The 23,564-nt window shown below is 42.1% G+C and overlaps 1 protein-coding gene across 1 annotated transcript in view; it reads right to left on the bottom strand.

The window, feature by feature from the left end:
- ANTXR1 (anthrax toxin receptor 1) overlaps positions 1-23,564 on the bottom strand; it is a 108,547-nt gene that overhangs the window by 30,811 nt on the left and 54,172 nt on the right. The window contains exons 13-14 of the mRNA XM_010562875.1: positions 16,561-16,656; positions 6,203-6,244 (exon numbers count right to left, since the gene is read on the bottom strand). Coding sequence (XP_010561177.1) covers positions 6,203-6,244; positions 16,561-16,656 — 138 coding nt within the window. The remainder of the gene's footprint in view (positions 1-6,202; positions 6,245-16,560; positions 16,657-23,564) is intronic.

Here is a 23,564-nt window from a genome sequence, read left to right as displayed (position 1 = left end):
AAATCCCAAACCCACCAGTGACGTCCTACACACTTGGCAAATATGCTCACAACACACGTGTAGCTAAAGGAAAGCAATGGGAAACTTGGGGGTCAGGGCAGGGAGACAGCAGGAAAACAAGAAGGAAAAGGCATACAATCCCCATGTCCAGCATCCTAGCTCATTGCCCCATTCACAAGATGTAAGCCAATAAACCAGGGCTGAATTCTCTCATCCTGGCTCAGTTTTGCCTGTATTTTTCTACGCTTAGCTACAGTGGGGGTTTTGCCTGAAGAAGAACTGCATAAGCAACTTCAGCTCTGACCCAGCAGCAGTATAAAAAACAGCCCCGGAAAATTCAAGTGCATTTAAGGATGCTGGAAATTGGCTGTACAGAACTTGGCATCTTTCCACTCCCAAAATCTGCTTTAGATGGAGCTAGAGTTTCTTTTAAAAAATAAGAAGCAGGAGGACAGAGCTACATTTCACAGTCAGAGGTCCAGATTCATAACTGCTGGATTTCAGAAGACAAAGATCTGTGTTTATCTCAGAGTCCATGCCGGGCTCTTGTATACTTTGACCCTGACCTGAGGGAACCTCATCTGTGGGTAACACAAGGATAATTCAGGCTCCACTAGGGACATCTGAACCACTCAGGGTAAGAATTCAAACTCAATTTGGCCAGATATAAAAAAAGTTTGGACAACTTACCCCTCTCCCCACCCTTATAATTATTTTCACAGTTGTCTCTGCAATGCCTGAATCTTGTCAGAATTTAGCATTTATAGAGAGCTTTGCCTGCACAAAGTGCTGTAAGACACGGCAGGACAATCATTCCGCTGAGTAAGAGATGTTATCATCTAATTTTACAGCTGAGGAAACATGGAGGTGAATCCACTGTCCTCAAGGCTTCTGGCTCCTTACTGCTTGCTTTTTCTCCCAACGCCAGACTCATTTCCAAATTGCATGGCCATCTCTCAGACGCAAAGGCATTCTTACACTTTGAGGGCACCTTGCTCAGTTCTCAAGAAACTTTTTCTCCCTGCTGTGGAAGGTTTTGCTTGTTACATTATACTCTGCCAGGCATGTAAATCGCAACTGCATAAACTCATCACTTTGGTTTTTCTCATATCTTTGCCTGTCACTTGCCCAAGCCTGCAAACTACCATCAGAAAGCACTCACAGGTCACAAGAGCATCTAAAAGAAAATGTTCTACTGGTGCTCTACTAAGGAGCAGGCTGAAGAAAGACCTCAGATCTCATGAAGCACCAAAAATCCATGTATAAGCTTATCCTTGAGACACAAATGCTTAGAAAACCAGCCTTTGTTGGTCTTACTGATCACAGAAACTCCTAGTTTATCTATGGTACAGATTCTTAGAGATCCTGCCTGAAGTTATATCCTCCAAGTGCAAAGCACTGTATGCACACAGTTAAGCGAGAACCCCCGGTTTTGATAAAGAAGAAAGGACGTTGAGTTATTCCTGCTCTATAGCTCAGACACTGAGCTACAGGAAGATGAAATAAGATCTTAGATCTTATAAGGTCAAGGGAATTAACACTGGCTCTCCCATTGCAACTGTGATGTGATTAAACCCAACTTTTCACAGCCTCTACACTGAGTTTGCTGTGCTGGGCCTGCCTAGATATTTCACGTGAAATTTAGCTATAAAGCTCCACACCTTCATGGTGTAATACCTATACCTCATCTGTTAACAATAACATCCCAACTCTTTTTCTTTTAAATGACTGTCTCTTGAAAGGTTCTTTTTCTCCTCCTCCCATATTTCCCAACTCACTGAAAAGGGGACTAAAAGGGAAGGAAAAGAGCTGGCATACCACTGTGACCTGGCTTTATTTCAGGAATAATAGAATACATTTCCTGCCTTGGTGTCTACAAAAAATTCCTATCAGATCCTTTCTCTGGAGCTTATTTTGCTGTCTCCCCAGCAAGGCTTTTCAGGAAGAGGAAAACAAGTTGGAAAAGATTAATAAACATCAGTAAGTGAGGGTGCAAGCAGCTCCCCAAGCAGATGAAACCCCTTTAGCCATTCTCTGGCCTTATAAATGTTCTGTTGTGGGAGAAAGAAGTTAGTGCACAAAGATCAAAGTGATTCAAGCTGAATAGGTGGTTTCATCTGTTGGCTTAACAATAACTGCCATGCAATGAGGTAAATTCCTCCTTTTCATGCTGGCCTCCCATGACAGTGATAATCGCCTTCAGCACCTCATGACTGTACTGCTGAATGGTCCTTTCTCTCCAGGACTTTCTTGTGTGTGTTTGCTTTGGTGTATGTGGGTAAGATGACAACAGACATAAGAATTATCCAGTTACAGGCTGGTTGGTGGCTTGGCTCTGGTGCCATGCTAAGGGTGACTGTGGAGCTTGGGTGATAGAGCAACATGTTAAAAACAGGTCTGAGTGATGAGGAAAGGGCATGCTCTGGTCATCTGGTAGATCTCCTGACTGGTTTTGCCAGATTTCAGGGAACTTTGTGTCCCTGAATCCCTACTGTGGAAGAAAGCACTGCCATGATGGAAAATGAAGATCCAGCAGTGTATTTTAACATTGCCTGATCTCTGTTTACAGAGCAAGGAAGCAATGAGAAGAGAGTGTGCCTCTTGGGGATACTTTGGAGGGCTCCAGTTTACGCACCCTCTGATTGCACTCAGAGACTGTCCTTCTGTGGGACTGACTAGCCGCAGACCTCTGGCATGGGTCAGGTAGTGAATAGGAAATTGTTGGAAGCTGTTAAGCCCTGCAGGTTGGGGTTTTTTTGATGTAGAAGATGAGTTGCTATAGTGAGAACCAGCTTCAGCCTCATGGTAAGCTTCTGGTCTGAGTTGAGTGAGAGTTGTTCCAGTAAGCCCAGCCTGAAGGTGACGGGACACATAAATAAAAGCAGTTGTGTCTTCCTCCAAGAGGGCTAGAAAAAGCCTTCCTATTCACTGGAGGTAGAAGAATGTGGTTTTGATCCACCACCAATGACTAATCACAGGCCAGAAAGGTGCTCGCTGGCTCCTTGAGGCATTCACCTCTTCCGATTGGCATTAACTCAATCTTTCCTGGCTGTAAGTAAAACCATCTGTCCTTCATCTGGGCTTAACCTCCTCCTGTATCCTGCGTTGTCCGAGGAGCACAGCAGTAAGTTGACGACATTTGCGATTTCTGAATGAATTAATTGGAAGTTTCTAGCCAATAATTATTTCCTTCACCAACAGTGAGTGTGTCTCCAATATGTCTCAAAAGGCCTTTAAAGTAGAGTTCAATAAAACCTTTGGCGGGTCTGACAGCAATGCTACTTTCCCTTCATTGTTACAGTATAATGCATTCTCCTTGCAGTGCAAAGACATATGGGCCTCAGCTCCCAAATCTGCTGATGCAAGAATTCCTCTTGTCTTTTTTTTGCCAAGATTTTTGGGAGAAGAAAAAAATAATAATAATCTTACTGTAACTGTAACGCTGCTGCTTAAGGGATTAGCACTCTTTCATGCTGGAGACAAGCAGTTGCTAGGTTTTCTGCAAGGAAGAAAGCTATCTGCAACACGTAAGAAAAACTGGATTGTAGAAAATCAGCTCCATCTTCTATTTGTTTTGAGCAAAGTAGAAAATCTTGAGTATGCAACCTTCTGTGAAAGCATCATACTACTGCCAATCCTGTTCTGTGGACCAGGCTCTATAAGAGTAAATGGGACCAATGAAATGCATCTTTTCAGAGCTTCTGCTATTTTTCCACTAGCAGGAAGCTCTTCTGTCTGGGAAAAAATGCATAGTACAAGCCACAGCTTCAAGCTTTACTAATCTTTGAGCGCTGCTTTGATGCTATACAGTTTCTAAAATAGTATAAACTACATTTTCCTTTCTAAGAAATATTTGGCTGCTAATTGTATGAGATGGCTACAGGATAACTGCTTAGGGGATGTGCTCTGGTGGAAAGTATGTGTGAAATTATAGCATGAGACTAGTCCTTACAATGTTGGCACACTGTTGTAACCAAAGACCCCCATCCCAGGGTCCCCAAACGGGAAGAATAATGGCCAAAAGATCATACAGCTCTCCTCATGTATTAACGAGGAAGCAGGTAACCAGGTATGCAGGTTACAGGTATTGAGCAGGAAGCAGGTTAGAGGTATGAGTTGATGCAATTTTTCAGGCCTTGTGCAGTACCTTACTCTAGGTGCAACTAAAGCCTGCACAAGTCTGCATTTAAAGCAGTCACCTCTGGGGAGCAAGCCTAAGAGCAAGCAGAACAACATTCTGCTTCTATACAAAGAAGATTTGCCCCATGTTCTCCACAGTACAAGACCAGGTTCATTTAAAATAAAAGCCAGTGGCAAATACATTGCTATAGGAAAGCTGTAAAAGACAGATGAATTGAGGACTGTTTCATCCAAAAGCTGCACAGACTGTTCCTCTCTGTCAGAATCATGGCTGAGAGAAAATATAACATGTCCAGAAATATCTTTAGCAGCTTAACTAAACGTAACCTGAGGCAAACATAACTGGTCTGCTGCAATTAGTTTATTTTGCAGCAATTGGTCTGCTTTTGCAGCACTTCCTGATTTGATAAAAGGCTTCCTTATACATGAAGCATGCTTTCTCTCTTAGCAGAGAGATGTAATTTCCCCTACCAGTCCTTGGCCAGTGAGCCAGCATTCCAGAATTATGTATTTTAATTAATTTCAGCAATTGAATCCCTTGGCTTGGAGACATGTGTGATGCAGAACAGAGCATGTGCAATTTTAGATTAATATTTTCCTTTTAATTCCGATAGAAGCTAACAAAGCTAGTGGATTTACATACAGCCCAAACAGAAACGTCTGCTTAGGAAAATAGGCCAGATGCCCACATATAGAGGCATGGGGAGCACTGGGTCCAAATGCAAATCTCCCTTGGGTCCAGGAACATTCAGATTGAGAGTTTTGCTTCAGGCCTGTTTTGAAGGGGACAAGTCCCACCAAGATGGAGGTTCTAGTACTGGCCTTGACTCCAGCAGCCCTGAACTATTTCTCTGTGCTCAGTGCAGGCAGAAGCTAGGCTGGATTCCACCTCCGTAGCGTTGCAGAGGACTGAGCTTTTAAGGGTGCCTGTCTGCCTTGGCACAGAGGACACTCACTGGGCCAGACTTTATGGAGAGCACAGAGAGAGGATCGTTTCAGCAAGCTTTTCCACTTGCAAGCTGAAGCAGGCAATGAATTTGTCTGCAGACGCAAAAAGCAAGGCAAACTAACCAACCAAATCACTCTGAGCATAGATCTAAGTCTTCTCTTTCTTGCACAGCTAAGAGGAACTGATCCAAACCCCACTGAAGTCAATGGAAAAACTCCCAGTGACATCAATACACCCAGAACACAGCCCAGTGACTTTTCAATGTAATCCCATGTGCAAAACAGTGAAAGCAAAGAAGAGACTCATTGCATGCTGAAAGCAGAAGGACATAGAAAGAGGCAGATGAAAAACTCAGCGTGTTTTTGGGCAGAGTCTACAAATTAAGTGATAGTGACATAGCTTTAAACCATTTGTACTAGGTTCATCTAAAAAGCATAAGCAGAATTAAGAGGAAGGGTTTATGTTGCTTTACCATTTCTCTCCATTAGAACTTCCCTGGCTAGTGCAGCTCTTCTGATGTCAAGACAATTTTACTGGGGTTTTACATCTGCTCAGAATCTGGGCCACTGTCTTCAGACATATTGCAAAGACCGTGGGCTGCCTTTACTCACAGCAACTGTAGTCCAAGGGATTAGCATCATGAGTCACCGCTCAGCTACCAAGAGCAGTTATATATGCTAAACCATCAAAATTATTACCACACCATTCCAGGAAGGCAGTTAAGCATATGTTTAGGTTCCATTAACTTAAAAGTTAAACATAAACTTAAGGGTTGTCCTTTTTGCGAATCACAGCCTAACTCTGTAGTGCTGTTCCGACAAAGTAGAAGTATTGTCTGCCTCTGTCCTCCTTTCCTACCTGCTCCATGGAGGTACTGTATACATAGATCTACACTCACTCTTAAGTAAATTAACACCACATCTCTACCTCTGTAGAAAGCAAAGTGAGCAGAGTTAAACACACATGGCAGACATCAGCTAAAAAGCCCCTAGTTTAGCTAAACCACTATTGACTTTAAGGCTACAGAGCTGAGCACAAAGGTTTCTCTTGTGAGAAGACTGAACAAAATTTTGTCCAAAACATTGAGGAAATCAGGTTGCCAGTGTTACTCACCTCACTGTCTTCTGCAGGAGGTGGGGGGGGCTCTTTGATGATCTAGAAGGATCAAAGAGAAACAGAATAGTAAATTCATACTTTGTTCTTTAGCGCAATTCAAATGTCAATTAAAAAAAAACAAATGAGAAAACAACAGGATATGCCACTGTGAACATCTCTGAACTTAGTTACAATACTGTATGATTACAGGGTGGCTATGTGTGCTGCTGGTGTCACAGTCATTGAGAGTAAGAGGGGAAACAGGAGGCGTCCCAAAGTCCTGCCACATAGACATTTCCTAATTACAGGTCCAGACTCATATTTCTCATTAGGTCACCCCTGCCCTATGTGAGGTAACAGCAAATTCAAAGTCATATATCCTTGATTCTCCAGCTTCCTAACCCCAGTAGGAGCCATAGTCAGTGCTGGCTCTAAGCAACAGATAGCAATCACTGTTTCACCTGAACAACCATGCTAAAATCAGCGTCTCCTTCTACTGGCCACTGCACACGTGTACAAATCCTGCCTTAAATAATTTACAGTCTGAACAAAGACTGGAAAGCGAAACCAGGGTGAACTAAAATGCCCTTGAGATGTTGCAAAGCAGTAATAAATCCCCAGCCTTTGTCTCCCAGGCCTGTACTTCATTCCAGAAGGCTGTGCCACCTCATGCTCTCACAAAAAATGCTTTTCACGTTATCAGGCTAATACAGTTCACTCTCATAAGCTTAAATAAATAAATAAATAAATACGCGCGCGCGCACACACACACACATTTGAGGCTCTCCCTGGGTTTCTAAAAAAGCAAGCAGGGTGAGGTTTTAGACTGATCCAGGATATTCTCCATAGAAACAATTTAAGTTTATGTGGGTGTGAGGCTATTATTTCATGCAAAAAGTTTGCATCTAGGGCTCAGCAGGCAGTTGGCTATTATCACAGCCCTCCACTCCAAGAGCAACAGAGAGCTTTCCAAAGAGAAAGCAGTTGCATACAGGCACGTCAAATATCTCTCCCTTACACACAATGGCTGCACAACAGCCATTGCAGTCAACAGATTGAATCCAGCCAGTCATGTCAATGCAATTGCTGCAGGGATTGATTTTCTCCAGTAGTTTTAAGTCCATCTGGATGAGGCAGCTCTTTCTTTATACACCAGGCCGTGAGTCAGATGCTGTCAGGGTGCTGAGTGCCTGTGGAGATAGCTCCAAATATCCTCAGCTCCTCTTATGACTGCGTGTATTAAGTGTAGAGGCTGCCTAGACATGGGGTACAGATGTGTAGGCTTAAAAATTACCCTTCAAAAGAAAAAAAAAATCACAGTCCCAAACAATAACATTTTGGCTGTTTAAATGCAGAAAGGGAAAACGACAATCACATTAAAGGCCCTGAAGATATAAATATTTACAACAATTCTTCTCACTCGTGTTTTTCCTTCTCTGATGAGCTCACTGTTTTTATTTTCCTCTGCAAATCCCGAGTCATGCAATGTGGCCATTAATGAAGAGCATGTGCCTCTGGCTAAGGAAGAGATCTTGGGCTGGATCAGTCCTTTGTTTGTATCTCAGCCTAGACCAATGATAGTTGTAGAGCTCTGCCACTACCTGTTCCTGGGCAGCAGGGCTTTTTTTTGGTGGCTTACAGTACGCCCTCAGGGAATGCCTGCTAAAGAATCTTCATGCTTTAGGAATCAACACTGAATCTTCATTTATATGCACAGAAGCACAAAGCACATGTGGAAGCATGAAATGACATTTGAGGAGCATGGTAGGTGCACCCACTGCCCTGCTCACAACATCACAGCAGAACTGTGCATCAGGCTGTGGCCGTAGAGCCACTGACCATGTTAGGGAGAAAGGAGGGATGATGCCCCAGAGGAGCTCAGGCTGACTAGCAGAGCTGGTGAACATCTCATACAGCATCCATCTCTCTCTCTCTCCCCTGCGATTCCTAGCTTGTTCTTGCAGCTCTGGGGGATACCAGCTCTTTCCCCGATGGAAAGCAAATGATGAAAAGTAGACGAAGAGTTGTCTGCATCAGAGTACTACTCTGTGGAAAGGAAGTAATGGGTATCAGCATGGTTTACTCAAAGTGCTGCTCCTTGGTTTAAGATGGAGACAGCATCATCTCTTACGCGTCTCTTGACACAATACTGACACAGTGTATACAAAGCACCAAAATACACAGAAGACTTTTCTAGCCACGTTTTCAGATACGTTTTGGTCAGTGTGAGGGGTGGCACTTGTCAACAGACCTCCTTTTGAACCATCCCCCTTAATCCAAACCCATTGGATGCTGAGAAACTTCAGATATCTGATCCAAAATATACCTACTGGAAGTGGCCTCATTCCCTCCTCTAACATTATTCTGGTGGAACATCATGGGTTTCAGTGGAGTTTCTCTCATTTGCATTGGCATGAAACATCAGGATGATCTGTCCAACATATTTGGTCCAGCTAAACATTCAAACACAACTTCTCAGCCAGTATCACTAGAAACTCTTGAGATTACAGACGAAATGAAGAGATGGCTGGTTTTCATACATTTGCATTCTTTCTCATAACATATGCATACACATACACGCAAACTGATTTCTATAAACAGATCAAGTTTTTTCTATCACAGTCCAAGGTGGGGGGTGTGGGGGAGATTCCTTCCATTTTTAAGTGCTACGTACTTCTAAGAGCCACTGGACACCCCATAAGTTGGCAGCACAGATTGATTAGTTTGGACAAGTCCAGAGATGGGGAGAGTTTCATCTTCTCTGCCTTTGAGCCTGTAGGAACTTTCAAAGTTCAAGCCTTAAAAAAAATCTATTTTCTGTCTTGCCACCCAGGTCTGGAAAGGCTTTAGATCTACAAACAGTACAAATCTTTTCTTTCTCCCTTTCGAATTCTTACGGTTACAGCTGTATATGCATGAGACCCTTATTCTGGGGTACCGAAGGCAGTGAAGCAAATGTGCCATCTCACACAAGTGAGCAAAGCAAGCATCAAGTGCGAATAACAAGGTCCCAGAGCTGAAAGGCAGTGCCTTACACCTGCTCATTTTGCACAAATAGAAACAATTACTCAAGTACCAGAAAGAAAATGCTATTAACAGGGAACCCAGTGAGGATACAGCCCACACTGGCCACCACGTTTTGTTCTGGGCTGCACCTCTCGCCTTCCCTCTGCCTCGCCAGATGACACACATGGACCTGCTGAACGCAATCAGCTGGGAGCATGCTTGGCCAAGCAAAATGCTTAGGCTAGTTTAGCTTGGCAAGACTGAAGTGTTTGTTCATGTGTGCTGCAATTGTTTTGATAACCCCAAGCCATTTCTGTGATTGCTTCTGCAACTGTATCTCCTGTCCCTGTGTTTCAAAGAAGAAAAATATGATAGTTCAGCAACCATATTTGCTTGCTAGGTGAGGAATACCTGAGGGTTTCTATATCATTGCCATGCTATAAAAACCTTACAATGAGGTCTTTTGTTTTCAAGTAGTAAAGGCCTGTGGGATGGAGAGGTGGCTAGTGGCTTTTCTTGGCAGAGGAAGGAACTTCGAGGGTAGTTGTCAGCTTTTCTACACACTTAGCTGTGAAAATTCAGGACAGTAAAGTAATTCTTTGCCTTTCTATCGCCCTTCCTCACAGATCTTCAACATGCATGTGATTGACAGAGGTCTCTGTTAGCTGACCCACCCTGATGTCACAGATGCATGGAGAAGCAGCTGTTTCTGATGAATAATCCAGTGTAAAAGCAGAAGAATGCTATTAGCCACCTCCTACAAGTTTAAAAGCATTGGAGAGGACTGGTTTTCTGTTGCCCTGAAATTTCTGTAGCCATTCAGGCATAAGAGAGCACGTGTTGAACCCAAATTTTGCATATTTCAGGAATGTGTCTAGGATGTTTTCCATCTTGGGAGACCAGAAAACTCCACCACTTTACAGTGTGAGAGCAAGCACATACTCAGTAACTGTCCCTGGAGTTTTATATGATAAATAGGGGTAATATGTTTCTTGTCAGTGAAGTGTATCTGCTTTAAGATGGAACAGAGCATCATTTAAAATGAAGGCTACACGAGAAAACAATACGAAATAAGAAATAAAGGACTTTGCCTCTAATCAGGACGTATAATTTGGGAAGGGAGCATGCAGTTCACTGAGCAGATTTTTTTGTCCTTATTTACCTCCACTGTTCTGGAAAATACAAAGTATGTATTTTTGCTATCCTAATAAGCAGGGGTGGGGGTTATAGCATTAATTATGACCCATCTGACTAATGTTTATTTTTTCCCCTTACATATTTATAGTTTTGACCTCCTCTTAAGTCCTGTGACAGAGGTTCATAGTTTAGTTATGAGTTGGATAAAGGAACAGTTCCTTTTTATTTGTTTCATATCTGCTGTGTCTTCTAAGTACTCATTAAATCCTTGGAGATTTGGTCTACACTTCAAAGTTCCTAATACAAGCAGGAGCCTGTCCCTATTTCTTCATCTGCAATACAATACATTCTTCTTCCTAGACATACTAGTAAAAGGTAAATGAAGTTCAATAGGAAAACTAACTCATCCTTTTAAGATAACCTCTCTTGTCAGCCTGGAAGCAGATCCAGGAATCTCAATTTTAACTCACTAAAACTAGAAGACAAGCCTGTTTCACACCTAAGACTTCAAGCTGATGTGCACAAACCACATTCAATACAGATCATAGCACATGTCAAAGTCATACACTTATGAAAGACATGACACCACGGAGGAAAAAAAAGCCCTCCGATTAAGTAACCCTTGTACAGTTTGCAACTGAATGGGGCGGACCTGTAGTTCTCCAGGGAATGCATGGAAAAAAATGCAGCATCTGCAAAGGTCATTCCTTTTCCTAGGCTATTTCATTTACACAGATAAACAAGGCTAGAATGAGTGGGGTTTGCTCTAAGTGTCTGATGCACTTTCTTTGAAAAAACTATATAAATTAAATTTATTTTCTGGACTAAAGAAAAACATCATAGCTACTTTCAGCTATATGCAGAAGCCCTTGCCCTCAGTCTCTGATTGCTAGTGAATTTTCTGGTTAAGTAAGACTATGTCCTAAAGATCTATTTCTCCTTAGCTGGGCTGAGCCAACTTTCTTCGGAAGAGGTGAGAGGTGGCCAGGGAAAAAAACAAAGGAAGAAGTCACTTTTATTGAGTTAATTATTTCCCATGTAGGACTGGGGCAAAGAACAACAGTGCCTCCTTTGCATTAAGTATCTGTTGTGGTCTGGTCAAGATTAATATAATTGGTCATTGGATCTGGCCTTAAGGAAATGCATTAGCAAGTAAAACGGTTTGGGAATCTGAAGTCTAGGTATATCATCTAAAGGCAAATGGCTACCTTCCTAATTTTCAGAGGGCAATGCTTAGCACTTTCCAAAACGGGAACTCCATGAAGATCTTTCAGTTTGGGCACCCCAGAACTGATGGACACTTTAGAGAATTTGGCTTTAACTTTTTGGTAATGACACATCACAGCAGCACATCAAAGCACCCTAGTTCAGTGCCTGGCACACACACTATTCTACCAGCCCATTGCTCTACCTGGACTGCTGTAGAGCTGATGGTATTAGCCCAGGCAAAATGCCTCTGCTATGCTATTTTCAGGATTCATGCTAGCCTGTTTAAAGGTGGCCAGTTATAGAGCATTATATCCATATCTGAACCATTCTGATCTGACTGACAGGAGGCTGAGAGGAGCAGTGAACTGCTGTGGGTACTCTGGATGATTAATAAGACTGTCTTTATCCTACTGCTCCCATTTGTGCACAGCCATGGCAAAGTCAGGTTCTATTATTTACACTAATTTAAACCTACAATAACAGTACTACCTCCAAATGTTTTGGATTGACTGTGCTATAAATAAACTCATTTGTGGCAGCATGCATGAATTCAGGACTTGAATGTAACACACGACATTAAGCTCCAATAAATTTAGTGAAACTACCACATTATACTATGTGAGCGCTTGCCTCAATAGCTCAGACCTGAACCAAAGGCAGGAACCGTGCGGTGCACAAGCAAATTCTGCCTGCACATTTGTGCCTCTTTCTCTTGGTTTGCCTCAATAATGTTTCAGATGATTCGTGATCCTGTGCCCCCTTCTCTCCAAAGCATCCTAACTGCAGAAAAACTGTCCCTCGTACACATGGGAGCAGGTGGGAATCAGAATACGTGGACCCTTGCAAGTAATCTCCATCAAGCCAACCTGCACCATGTAATTTTATGACTCTTCAGGGTTGCTGTAGTCTATGCATTTCCTCTCCTCCTCTTCATCCAGTTTAGCTATGATTTTCACGTGGGTTTAATATATATTTTCTGTATTTTCTCTATCCAGCTTTTTGTTTCCAAAACTTCTGGTCAGCTGCAGTACAGACTGAGAGCCAAACAAATTGCTGGGTTCTTCCATGCTTCCTTCCAGAAAACAGCTTTAAAGTTAAAACTGGTGTTAGATACTTAAATACCAACACCTCATTTATATGCCAGCCACACCTCTGTATTTAAAAAAGCTGCAGCATAAAAATGAGTAAGATGGTGTATATATTCTAAGTGGGCAATTAACACAGACCAGCTTCTCATGCCCTCCTGCCTCAGGCCACACTGTATGGATGCATAAGGGAGGCAAAGACTCATGTTTACTTCATAAAACTGTAAGGAGATGTGATGTATGAGCATGTGGGGAAATGCTTTGAGTCTCAGTCTCAGCTGCACCAGGGAGATATTCCCACTCATATCCTCCGCATTTTATCTCCTGGACTGCCCTAGCTAAGATTCAGCCCAAGGCTCGGGGCAGGCTGATTGTAGCCACCACTTCAGCTATGCCAGGGCTAATATTTCATGCAGATCCTGTTCAGGTGCAAAGCATGGCCCAGACACAACTCGCACAGCCTGCCAATTTTAAGTGTCTATGGGAGACACTTGCTCAGTGTGGTGCTGCATATTGGCACAGGAAAACTGTCCCAGCACAGATGAGCCTTCCAACTATTGTATTAATTATGCCTTCACTACACATCCAAAGCACTTTAACCAGTTCCATTTCCAAGTCAATTTAATAACATGCCTGCAAAATCCTCCTTAAGATGGTTTTGGAGGCTTGTTATCTATTTGGTTTACATCTATATTAAAATCTATTTGGTTTACATCAATATTAATACTAAGCCTTATGTTGGCCTCCTACCTGGAACAATTTTACCCTTGGACACCTAACTAGCCTCTTGCACACACAGTTACAACTATGATCGCACAGAATCCTTCAGGTTATGCTGTGTTCAGGAAAGAGGACGAATGGGAAGACAACAGCAGAATACCCACTAACATCAGCGAGGCCAGGATCTGGCATCTGCTGTTTTGCTGATATGTTCAACTGAGGAACAGTGGGGTTGTCCTGTTATAGATGTCTTGGTATTTGTCATCATTCTTCTAACGTGTACAGTGTTGGGGTTGTCAGCTTAGCAGAATTGCTCTTCTTTGTTTTCTGTTGTTGAATAAACATCCTTGAAACCTTCTGAAAGGTTAGCACCTGGCTCCCATGCTTTTGTAATATTCCCTCCACAGATATCAAGGGAAATTTTGCCTGTGCTAGTATCAGGCACAGCAAAGACCTAATTATTGTTCTGATCCACTAAGCAACAATTGCATCTACTGTAAACCAAGTGGTAAATTCCAGACTTCATCCCAGAATACTTCTGAGACCAATAAACTTGGATACACTTGGAAACAGCATTTCTTGATGGGTGCATGCCAAGGAGATAGTGGGTTCCAGATAAATCTCCAGAGTAAGTCTATTGACTTCAGTCCATTTACTCCAGGGACAAAGCTGGCTTGGTGTCTTTCCTGAAGAACTGCTGGATAATAATGATTCTGATTTAATTAAAAAGCATGCCAAGAGGAATTTCAGGGTTTAGAAATGTGCTTGTCACTCAAACAAATTTATAGTTGGTAAGAAAAAAGTTTTTTTGTGTTTTTTCTTCCCCCCCCCCGGACACATACACAATTATCTCTGAAATGTCCCTGGGCTTGAATCCACAGCAGTGTCTCTGGGCCTGTGGTTTGATTATTAGAGGTTATTGCTTGCCTGCCTCTCTTGTCTGTTGTGCAAGCCAGTTCCTCTGCCCTTAATTCACTCTGTTGCTTCTGACAACACTGCATTCCTTAACGTGCCATTACCAAACTAGTAAATAAGCACTGCTCTGCTCTCTTTCTCCCTACCCTAAGTCAAACAAGCTGGGTACTCCTCTGGATTTAACTTTATTTTTACAGAATCTTTAGGTAAGCAATACACAGTGAGGTATCTTAGCTGCTGATCTACTGCCAAACATACTGGACTGCCCTCCCAGAGAGATGGAAGAGGTTTCATACAGGCTCTTGAATTAAAATCTTTCCAGCAAGTAGAGAGATGTTTGACTTACATTTGGAAAATATCAGTGAGATAGTCCCCACTTGGAGACCTTGCTAAGAGGGAATGTGGGAGGTAAAGGAGGAGAAAGGGTGAGGAAAAGCTTTTATCTACAACAAATTTTTTAAGTACAGCATTTAAATCTGGAAAATATTAAGATTATAAAGTTTCATGTGGACAAGAGACTCCCTATCTCTGTTGCACTCGCCTTGCTTATCTGGACTGTATTTCTTACACTTTGAGAACACTGTTATACGACCATTATCCTCATATCATCCCACTGGAGCAGTACCATACTACCCTCTCAAGGCATAGCTCCATATTCTCTTTACTCCATGCCCTGCTGCTTTTATTTATGCCTTTTTCCTATCAGCTTCATCCTTCTCCTGTAACAGAACCTTAAAACGGCAGCATCACTTAGAGCCTTTCCTCTCTATCACCTCAATTCTCCACCACATCCCAGTGTAAACTTCTGTACATGGCACATCTCCATTGACTTCTATGCAGATGTGCCAACAAAGAAGTTGGCCCAGCTTCTCTTGGAATGTGCCATCTAGTTTAGTCAAATAACTCTGAGCAGCCTACCACGCTGCTAATCCTTTGTCCACTTCTAGAACTGATTTTTTTTATTATTCTGAAAAGCCCAAATAAATATTTTTTCCTTTCTGGTTTTCATGTCAGGACAGAGGTGCCAAACTACTGTGAAAAGCAGCGTTTTACCCCCTACCATTTCCAGCCAGAAATAGAAATAGACAACTAAGATTTTTCCTGCGAGATTTCCATCCTTGTTCTGGATAGAGAAATACATCTCACCACAAAGACTCATCCTCAAATGTGACTGCTCCTGCAGTTTGTGGCTCCAAAGCTCTCGGCACCAGATCGTAGGTTTAGTACAACATGGTGCAAATTTACAACGCTGGGTAAGTGATTTAAAATCAGGAATAATGATAGTGACCCAGAAACTGCAGCCAGTTTGGCCAGTCTTAAAAGAAGCATCTGAAACATTACATACAGCCAGCCACCAAAACCAGACTCCAATTTTGCTGACATTTATACATCCCTAATTCTTGCTCTATATTTGCAGCACAAACAAGACCCAAAGCAAGAGCAGAGTTTCACTGTATTGTACATTCCACAATAACCAGCCTTTGCCCTGATCTTCATTGGGAAAAGGCAGCCCTAGGGGATGACAAGCAGAGATGTACAGGGGTATGACAGGTCCTTGCAGACAAAGAGCAGGGTCATGTGTGAGAGAAAAGTTTGTCTCAAGTCCTGTGATTTCATTCTTGCCTGCCTTGACCTCTTCCTTCTCTCCCGTTTTCTCCTGATTTCTGTCTGCCTTTTTTAATTATTAACTCTGTGACTGTGCTTTTTAACTCCATAGAACATTTTGTGAAAAAGCATGGAGGAAAGATATTGCTCAGTGAAGCATAGTCATACTTCTACTGAAACTGTCATTTGGATGTTTCAAAGTGCTTTTCAGACATGGTGAGACAGGAAAAAAAGTTAGTCTTGCAAAAATTTGCACACTTAGAAATGTCTTTTCCTTGTACCTGAGGCAGAACAAGGACTCCTGCCAGGGTTCAGCATGCCTGCCCTTCTACAGGAGCCCTCCAGCACTGGGACACTGACACAGGAATTGGAAAATCCAGAAAAGCTATTCCTTCCTAAAAAGGCATGGCAACTAATACATTTCTGCAAACCACTTCCATATTGTGAACAATGAATAAGACTAAAAGGCTCCTGACACGGTCCATGTGTTAGCAACGTTGCTATTTCATGGGTATAATCCAAAGGTCAGGCAGATGAAATAGATGCACAAAACAGCGCCAGCAATGGAAGAAACGCCATCTTGTTCAGTGACCAGTCCTACACTCTTTGTTACTGGAAAACTTTGCCTCCTTCCCATTCATTTCTTACATTCAGGCAACACTGAATTACTGTTTTGTGCTAATGATTTCTGTCACTTACCACTGTGCAGCAAAGAGGCCAGAACCACCAGAGAAGGACCAATGCCAGCAAGAGGAAGAGGATCAACAAAGCAATAGCCAGGATGGTCCCATCTGACTAGAAGAGAAACACAGAGAGTGAGTGAGCACTACTAACACAAAACTCCCCTCTCCATGGTACCTCTCCTGTGCATCCTGTTTCCAGGCAAGTACATGTCCCAAAGGCCATTACCATACTCCATTTACTTTTCAGGCAAAATGCAATTTTCCTCCCTCCTCATACACCCAAATGTGGCACCCACCCTTCCCACCTCCTTGCAAAGAAGCTGAGACCTCTAGTTCACTTCCCAGAGAGTTACAGGTTTTGCCTCAATTTTCTGAACCTCACAATTATGTAAAACACTTATTTCACTTCAGATCAAAACTAATGTAATATTCCTCAGATTATTGTGAAGCCAGAAAAAAAGATTTAAAAAAGAGCTCACAACACAATGTTTCATTGCAGTTTAACCATTCTCCTTTCTTTGCAACTCTCTTCCCCTCTTGCAGTATAAACTTGAAAGCAATGTTAGAATTCAAGTTTACTCCAAACAGGAAACTTGAAGCAAGATTTCCATGGGCCCTTGACTGAGATCATCCTGCTCTTCTTAGCAGTGCTGAGCCAGGGTAGATCTGCCATGAGCTTTTCGAGAAGATTTGAATATACACACCATCACAACAATATACAGGGTTTTTCTACATCAGAAGTCATTAACTCTAGAAGACCCTTTCCTCTCTAACTGGGAATACTTCCCTCATTTAAAAAGGAATTTGCAATTCTCTGATATCAATTAACAATGCAAACTGCTGCACAAGCCAGGTCAATATAGCAATCAAAACCAAATGTGCATTATTTCTTGTTGCTTAGATTTAACCCAAACCAGATGTTCTTGGCTTCCTGACGCATGCCAACTTCCCTATACCACTCCTCTCTCCAATATCATCCTATTCTGAGATAAGCAAGCAGTCCTGGTTTAAGCTTGTTTGAGATGTTCTTGATGTAAAAGCCAGACATTTTAAAAACCCCACCCAAGTGTCAAGATCACAATGCCAGATTAATGACACGTTCAAGAGCAGACTGACCTGTAGGATAGGAAAACTGGGTGCCTGCTTAAGTCACTGTAATTCAATGGCTGTATGATCTCCCATCATACCATAATGGGAAGAGTAATGGAAGAAACAATCAGGTTGAGAACAGTTTCCAAACTCTTTTCTGGTGTAGAAGGAATTTCTGGAGAACTTGGATCAAGACAACCTGATCTTTGACACTTGTAAACAAAAGAGAGGTAGTCCACACAGGAGAATAATTCACCCAAGACATCTCTGGGAATGGACCTTGGACCCCAACACAAAATAAAAGCTCATTTGAGAAGACAGAGCTGTACATTTGGTGCTGTTCCTCTAGACAGGCAGCATATAGTCACATCCATAATCTGCAAAATGGAACCTGCTGATATTCAATGCTTTAGAAAATGTGATCCTGACTCTCTGCTGTCATGAAATTGTAGAAGAAATAGGGCTTTTTATGTCTAATTGTTGTCTGCCCCTTTTGCCCCTATATTGTAACAAATATTTTGTCATTAAGAATATTCTAAAATCAATTTGCAAAAATGTGAAACAAATTAAGGTGGCCTTTTAACTGTTTTGTTCTGGGGATTGTTTGTTTGTTTTTAAAAACAGAATTTATTTTTACCTCCCCCCCCCCAAGACTGTAAAGAACAATTTACATTACCCTAACACATCTGTTTCTCTGCAAGGCAGCTGATGTGGCCAGCTGGTATTCTGTGTATCACAGCAGCAAAACAGTCCAGAGGACATAGAAGGGTTTGATTTGCCAAATCTTACATTTCTCACTCAGGTAATGCCTCTCGCTAAAGTCAGCATTGCCTGGCAAGTCTGCAGGAATAAGCCCTCTTCAGATATCAAAACCAGACACCCCTGCTCCATCCCGTGTCCCCCTCCCCCCCAAATTCTTGCTAGATTAATTCATTTTCTTATATTTTAACAAACATAAAAAAATTCCAGACAAATATGAACTGAATTTTCTGGGCTCAGCCATAGCTACAAAGTGTCAAACCGAGACCCTTAATCAGGAACCACAAATCCTATCTTCATCTACTCTGCCTGTGCTGTCACTGCTGTAAACGAGGTTTTGAAGAAACCCTAGCAAGTCAGACCAGGACAAAGAATATATACACAATAAATCCTACTATAATCATCCAAAGTGGCCTGAAGTCTGTTTTTTGGTTTTATCTTTATTTTGTCAGTTTCCGCTAGAATTTAGCTAACATTCTGTGCAATATCTACAGTTTTATACAGCTAGAACTATGCTTAGATAGAAACTGCTACTTATCCAAGCTGAATAATAAACAAGAAGGAAAATATGCCTGCTGAAATAGTTTGCAAAAGTTCCACTGACATTTTGAAATCTTCCTGCCAGTCTTAGAGCTGGTTAAAAAGGGCTGAAGCATTTGAAATGTCTGTTTTCATTCCATTATTTTTTTAATCAAAATTTGGAAGAACAATACAAATGCTCATGGAAACACTGAACCATGGAATAATTCAATGAGCTGTGTTTAATACTTACTGAATAAAGGCTATCAACTGAAACCAAAAAAACAACATTCATTTTAAAGACAAAAAAAGGAGAATTTTAACACTAAACTAGTCAATTTTCCATTAAAAATATCCATGGAGACAAAGTGTGGCTAACCCCTAAATACACACAGTCATCTGAAATCAGTAGTGCTTTCCCATAGGGATTCATCTTGACTACTTACACTGAAATAAAACTGTGGTGCTCGTATCCATAGTGAGATCAACAGCCTAAAACTCCACTACACCTGACTGACTGAAAAAAGCCAGACAGCTAAGGTACTCGTCAGAGCTTCTGTCAAATGCTAAGTGTAAAACATTGGCAACTTGCTTCTTGACAGCTGTTGAAGACCTAGACGATGCCTGGAGTCATTGTTTTGAAATGCCTTACTATTACATCAAGAAACAGTCACATGAAAAAGAGCAGGGTCTTTAAATGACCTTTCAAGGTGCTACACATTCAACATGTTAAAACTACCATGTAGACTTTGAAACAAATAAGCTGGTAGAGAAAGGAAGGCAGCTGTGCCTTGAAGCCTCCTTTTCCCTGCCAGAGTCCAACAAGGCCAAGAAAATATACAAGTATTGCTGGCAGTTGAAGTACTGGAATGGAAAACAACCTCTGGAAGATACTGTAAAATATAAAGATATCAAGAAATCTGAAACAGGACAGATTAGAGGCATGTCCTCATACATAGGGGGGTGGAGGGGTGTGTGTGCATACACACACACACACACATATATGCTTTCACTCAGAAGTTATTGTAGAACTGTTATGGACTGTGAGAAGTCAGATTGTGACTGGGGGAATCCTCTTGTCACAAAATTGAAACCTCTTGGACTGTAGATACTCCCAGAGAGAAGAGGGGAGCGATGGCAGAGTCTGATCCAGTAAACAGCATGGGCTATTTCCTTAAATCTACCCAGAAACATTCAGATACGTGCTGTCCTACAAAGGACCACACTCCTCTAAGGCATGCATGCAATCTCTGGGAGAATCCTATCTAACAAAAAGGTTAGCGTAAACCAGGTGCAGGCACATTCCTTTAACAGCCAGGGAACAGGGATGACCACTCCAGTGATGGTCATGCCACAGAGGAAATGACTCATCCTCCAGAGTTCTTTTGCTATTGCCTGCTGAGATTGCTGCCTAAGACCAGGTTCCTAGAATTTTGCCCCGGGAAGCACGTAAACAATCATGCAGAGCGACAAAGCCAAGACAGGATCTGTGATTTTAAGCCCCCCTATTTTGTCTTAGGCATCCTCGAGGCTTCTAATATAGAAACAAACATAAATTGATTTATAAAGAAACATAAATAAGTTCATTGGCATTTCAATGGAACAATGGCTTATTTCTGAGGGTTTTAAAAAAAAAAATGCTACTATGCACCAGATGGGCATTTTTTGTTGTGTTTGGTTTTGGTTTGGTTTGGTTTTTCCAATCTTCTTATTTTTGTTTAAGATTTTATTTCCTAGTTTCTCACTTTACTGCACTGGCGTTTGCAACATACATTAGCTCTTCCAGAAAGGTAACCTGGAATAACAACCCCAAAGTGCACGGACCCTCAAAAGCTTTGACTACTGACATTCAGGAATGATTAATGAAGTACTAGGTGCATCTAACAAATGCACTCATGTACTGTGGCTGACGAATTAATGCACTGATGATTAATAGGGAGAGGGAAGTGGGTAGCATGCATGCTTGTTACCACAGCAGTAAATGGATTTAACTTTAAGCATGTGTTTAAATGTGCTGACTTCATGCTGTGCCTAAGAGGGATGGACTTCTGTTAAATACATGCATCAAGCGCTTGGCTTTAGTAGGCCTTGAAGGCTGGGCTCAGTAAAAGGATTTAGTCTGAGCTCCTACAGACTTCACTGGAAAGTAAGAAGCCTAAATACTCTGTTTAATCTGGTTCTGCACTCACTACTCCAGCAAACGAAAGCGATGCACCCTATCAGCTAGCTGCTCTCAGGACTACAGGTAGTCTATCAGTCCCCTGTGTTGTGCAGAAGAGCTTGTGGGAGACTTTCCAGCTGTTAACTGCAGCAGAGGGCCTAAGGCTGGCATGCAGCCCCATGATGTCACCTCCACGGCAGGCTGGAAGGCTGCTGACATTACTGTGTCAGGGCTAGGAGTGCAGAACCATCTGCACTGCTACCAAGAACTGGGAACAGCAGTGCGAAGACAGCCATATAACCAAGTCTCACTTCAGAGTGACTCTATAGTAATAACAACTTAAATAACACTTATCACTGCTAAACCTTAGGTGCTTTACAAAGAGGAGAAACATGGTTAATGCCATTCCAGAGACAGGGAAGATGTGAATGGCTCCTGTATCCCAGTCCTTTCTTACATTTGCCAAGCAGGCAAAGAGCAATAACATGCTGAAAGACTTCAGAGATATTAGTAAAAAGAATGAAGTGCTTTTAAAAGCTTTATGAAATTCTTGAGTACAGGTTTGAATGAGCATCCAAAAATCAGACAGACGTTTTTTCCCTGGAGAGAAAGGAGAAACAGTTTTAATGCTCTTTATTCAATATGGGTGGGGAAGACAAAGGATGACCCTGCCTTTTCACACCAGAGAGACTCAGGCAGCTTTTATTGTGAAGGAAACACTCTCTATTTCTGCCCAACGCTCCTGAGGACTCTCCCATCACAGCAACAGAAACTGATGTCTATCATTTATTTTATCACACACAGGAACTTTTTTTAATATAACAGAAACAATCTGGCCTAATTTCTAAAAGGAAATGAAAACTCACTGAATGCACTGTTCTGCAATACTAGTCTCTGATCGGCATCTATGTGAGGCTGCTGGAGTGGGAGCCAAGCTCAGCAGGGGATGCGAGCAAGGAACACCTGTTCTGGGTCACCCAGTAGAGGTGTTCTCAGCTCCTTTTTTCCAAGTATACTGTGCTGTGAAATGAGACGCACCTCTGGCAATGATCTGTTTCCCTCCTCTCCTTCCAGTGCTGAAAGGAGATGAGAGCCTGCTTACAAAAGAATTTTCCAGCATCCTATGTTATTTGCTTTACAGGCCATCATAAACACCAGTGAAGCTTCACTCCACCATATGGTGTATAAACCCAGAGCAAGAGACAACCCTTGTCCTGAAGAGTTCACACTCCAAACAGAGCAGGCAAACACATGGAAAAAAGGAGGAGTAATCATTACTCCTTCTGTTACAAGGAAAAAAATCTTTGGTCAGGGAAAACAACTCTCTAATCCTTGATTGCTGTGTTTATGCTTACAAAAACAAGCTGTGCTTTTCCTTCAGAAGAAATACTTAAAAGTTTCCAGCTAAACAGAAGTGTTCGCAAGGCTTCTGAAAGGCAGATATGGCAGAAGTGATGGTAGAATTCAAGTTTGTCCAGTCCCAGGCTAGTGTAGTGCCTCACCCATAAGGCATTGCATCTGGGACCCTGCATTAAATACAGTAGGGTCTGGTGGGATAGTTTATGAAGAAACACATGGCAAAACCCTACAGTCTGATGAGCTTTCCCTCTTCAGTTGCATATAGTTTACATCAGTATTGGGATTCAGTAGTCTTCAGATGATAGGTGCCTCCCCATTCAGAGGTGTTGAGGTCCAAAGGCCTTTACCCACCTCTTTGGTTTTCCAGCTTCCTCAGACATCCCATCGGGTTTGGTAAAATGCTCCAAATTCTTTTACTGTTTCTGATACAAAGCTCCTGACCTCTGAATTTCACTGCCAAGAGACCTATTCTGAACCAAAGGCTAAAAATAGTGGTAAGACTTCATGCCATTGCACATCTGCTCAGGTCTCTCACTAGTCATGCCATTACCTGTCAATCATCAAACTTAAGGTGTCACAATTTTAACAGCCTCACTGCAGAAAGCAGCACAGATCAAAGGAAGCAGGGCCTCTTAGCTGCAAGCCTTCAAGCACACTAACTACAGATAAGCATCTTAATAATTACACCCTACAGCTACAGGCAGAGATCATAGCATCTTGTCAGGCCTCAAGTTTTGTCCTGGATGTGAGTGTGTGACCCTTGGCTTTGTGGCTGGGACATCACAGGCCTGAAATCAGCTAGCACAAAGGCAGAGGCCTCTTGAGCACTTTTTTTAGGTTCAATCTGCACACACACTTGCACTGAAATAATGCCAGCAGCTTGAGTGCTCCCCCCCCGACAGTACATGTTTGGTTGTCGATGTTTCTGTTTAGATCGAGGAAGTACAAGGAGCTCCTATTCTGAAACAGCCATCTCTTGTCCGCCAACACTTGTAGCTAAACAACAAAACCTTTGAGGTGAAACCTAAGCAGTTATTTTGGTTTCCATTTGTGCCTGAAGGCAGTCCTTAACAAGTATCATCTTAAATCCATTTCAGGAGGTGAATAGCAACTGGAATAATAGCAGACAAAAT

The sequence above is a fragment of the Haliaeetus leucocephalus genome, unplaced genomic scaffold (assembly GCF_000737465.1).
Source record: "Haliaeetus leucocephalus isolate CR32 unplaced genomic scaffold, Haliaeetus_leucocephalus-4.0 Scaffold162, whole genome shotgun sequence".
In the NCBI taxonomy this organism is placed as follows: Eukaryota; Metazoa; Chordata; class Aves; order Accipitriformes; family Accipitridae; genus Haliaeetus; species Haliaeetus leucocephalus.
The sequence above is the reverse complement of the archived record's forward strand: the minus strand, read 5'-3'. Positions and strand labels throughout refer to the sequence as shown.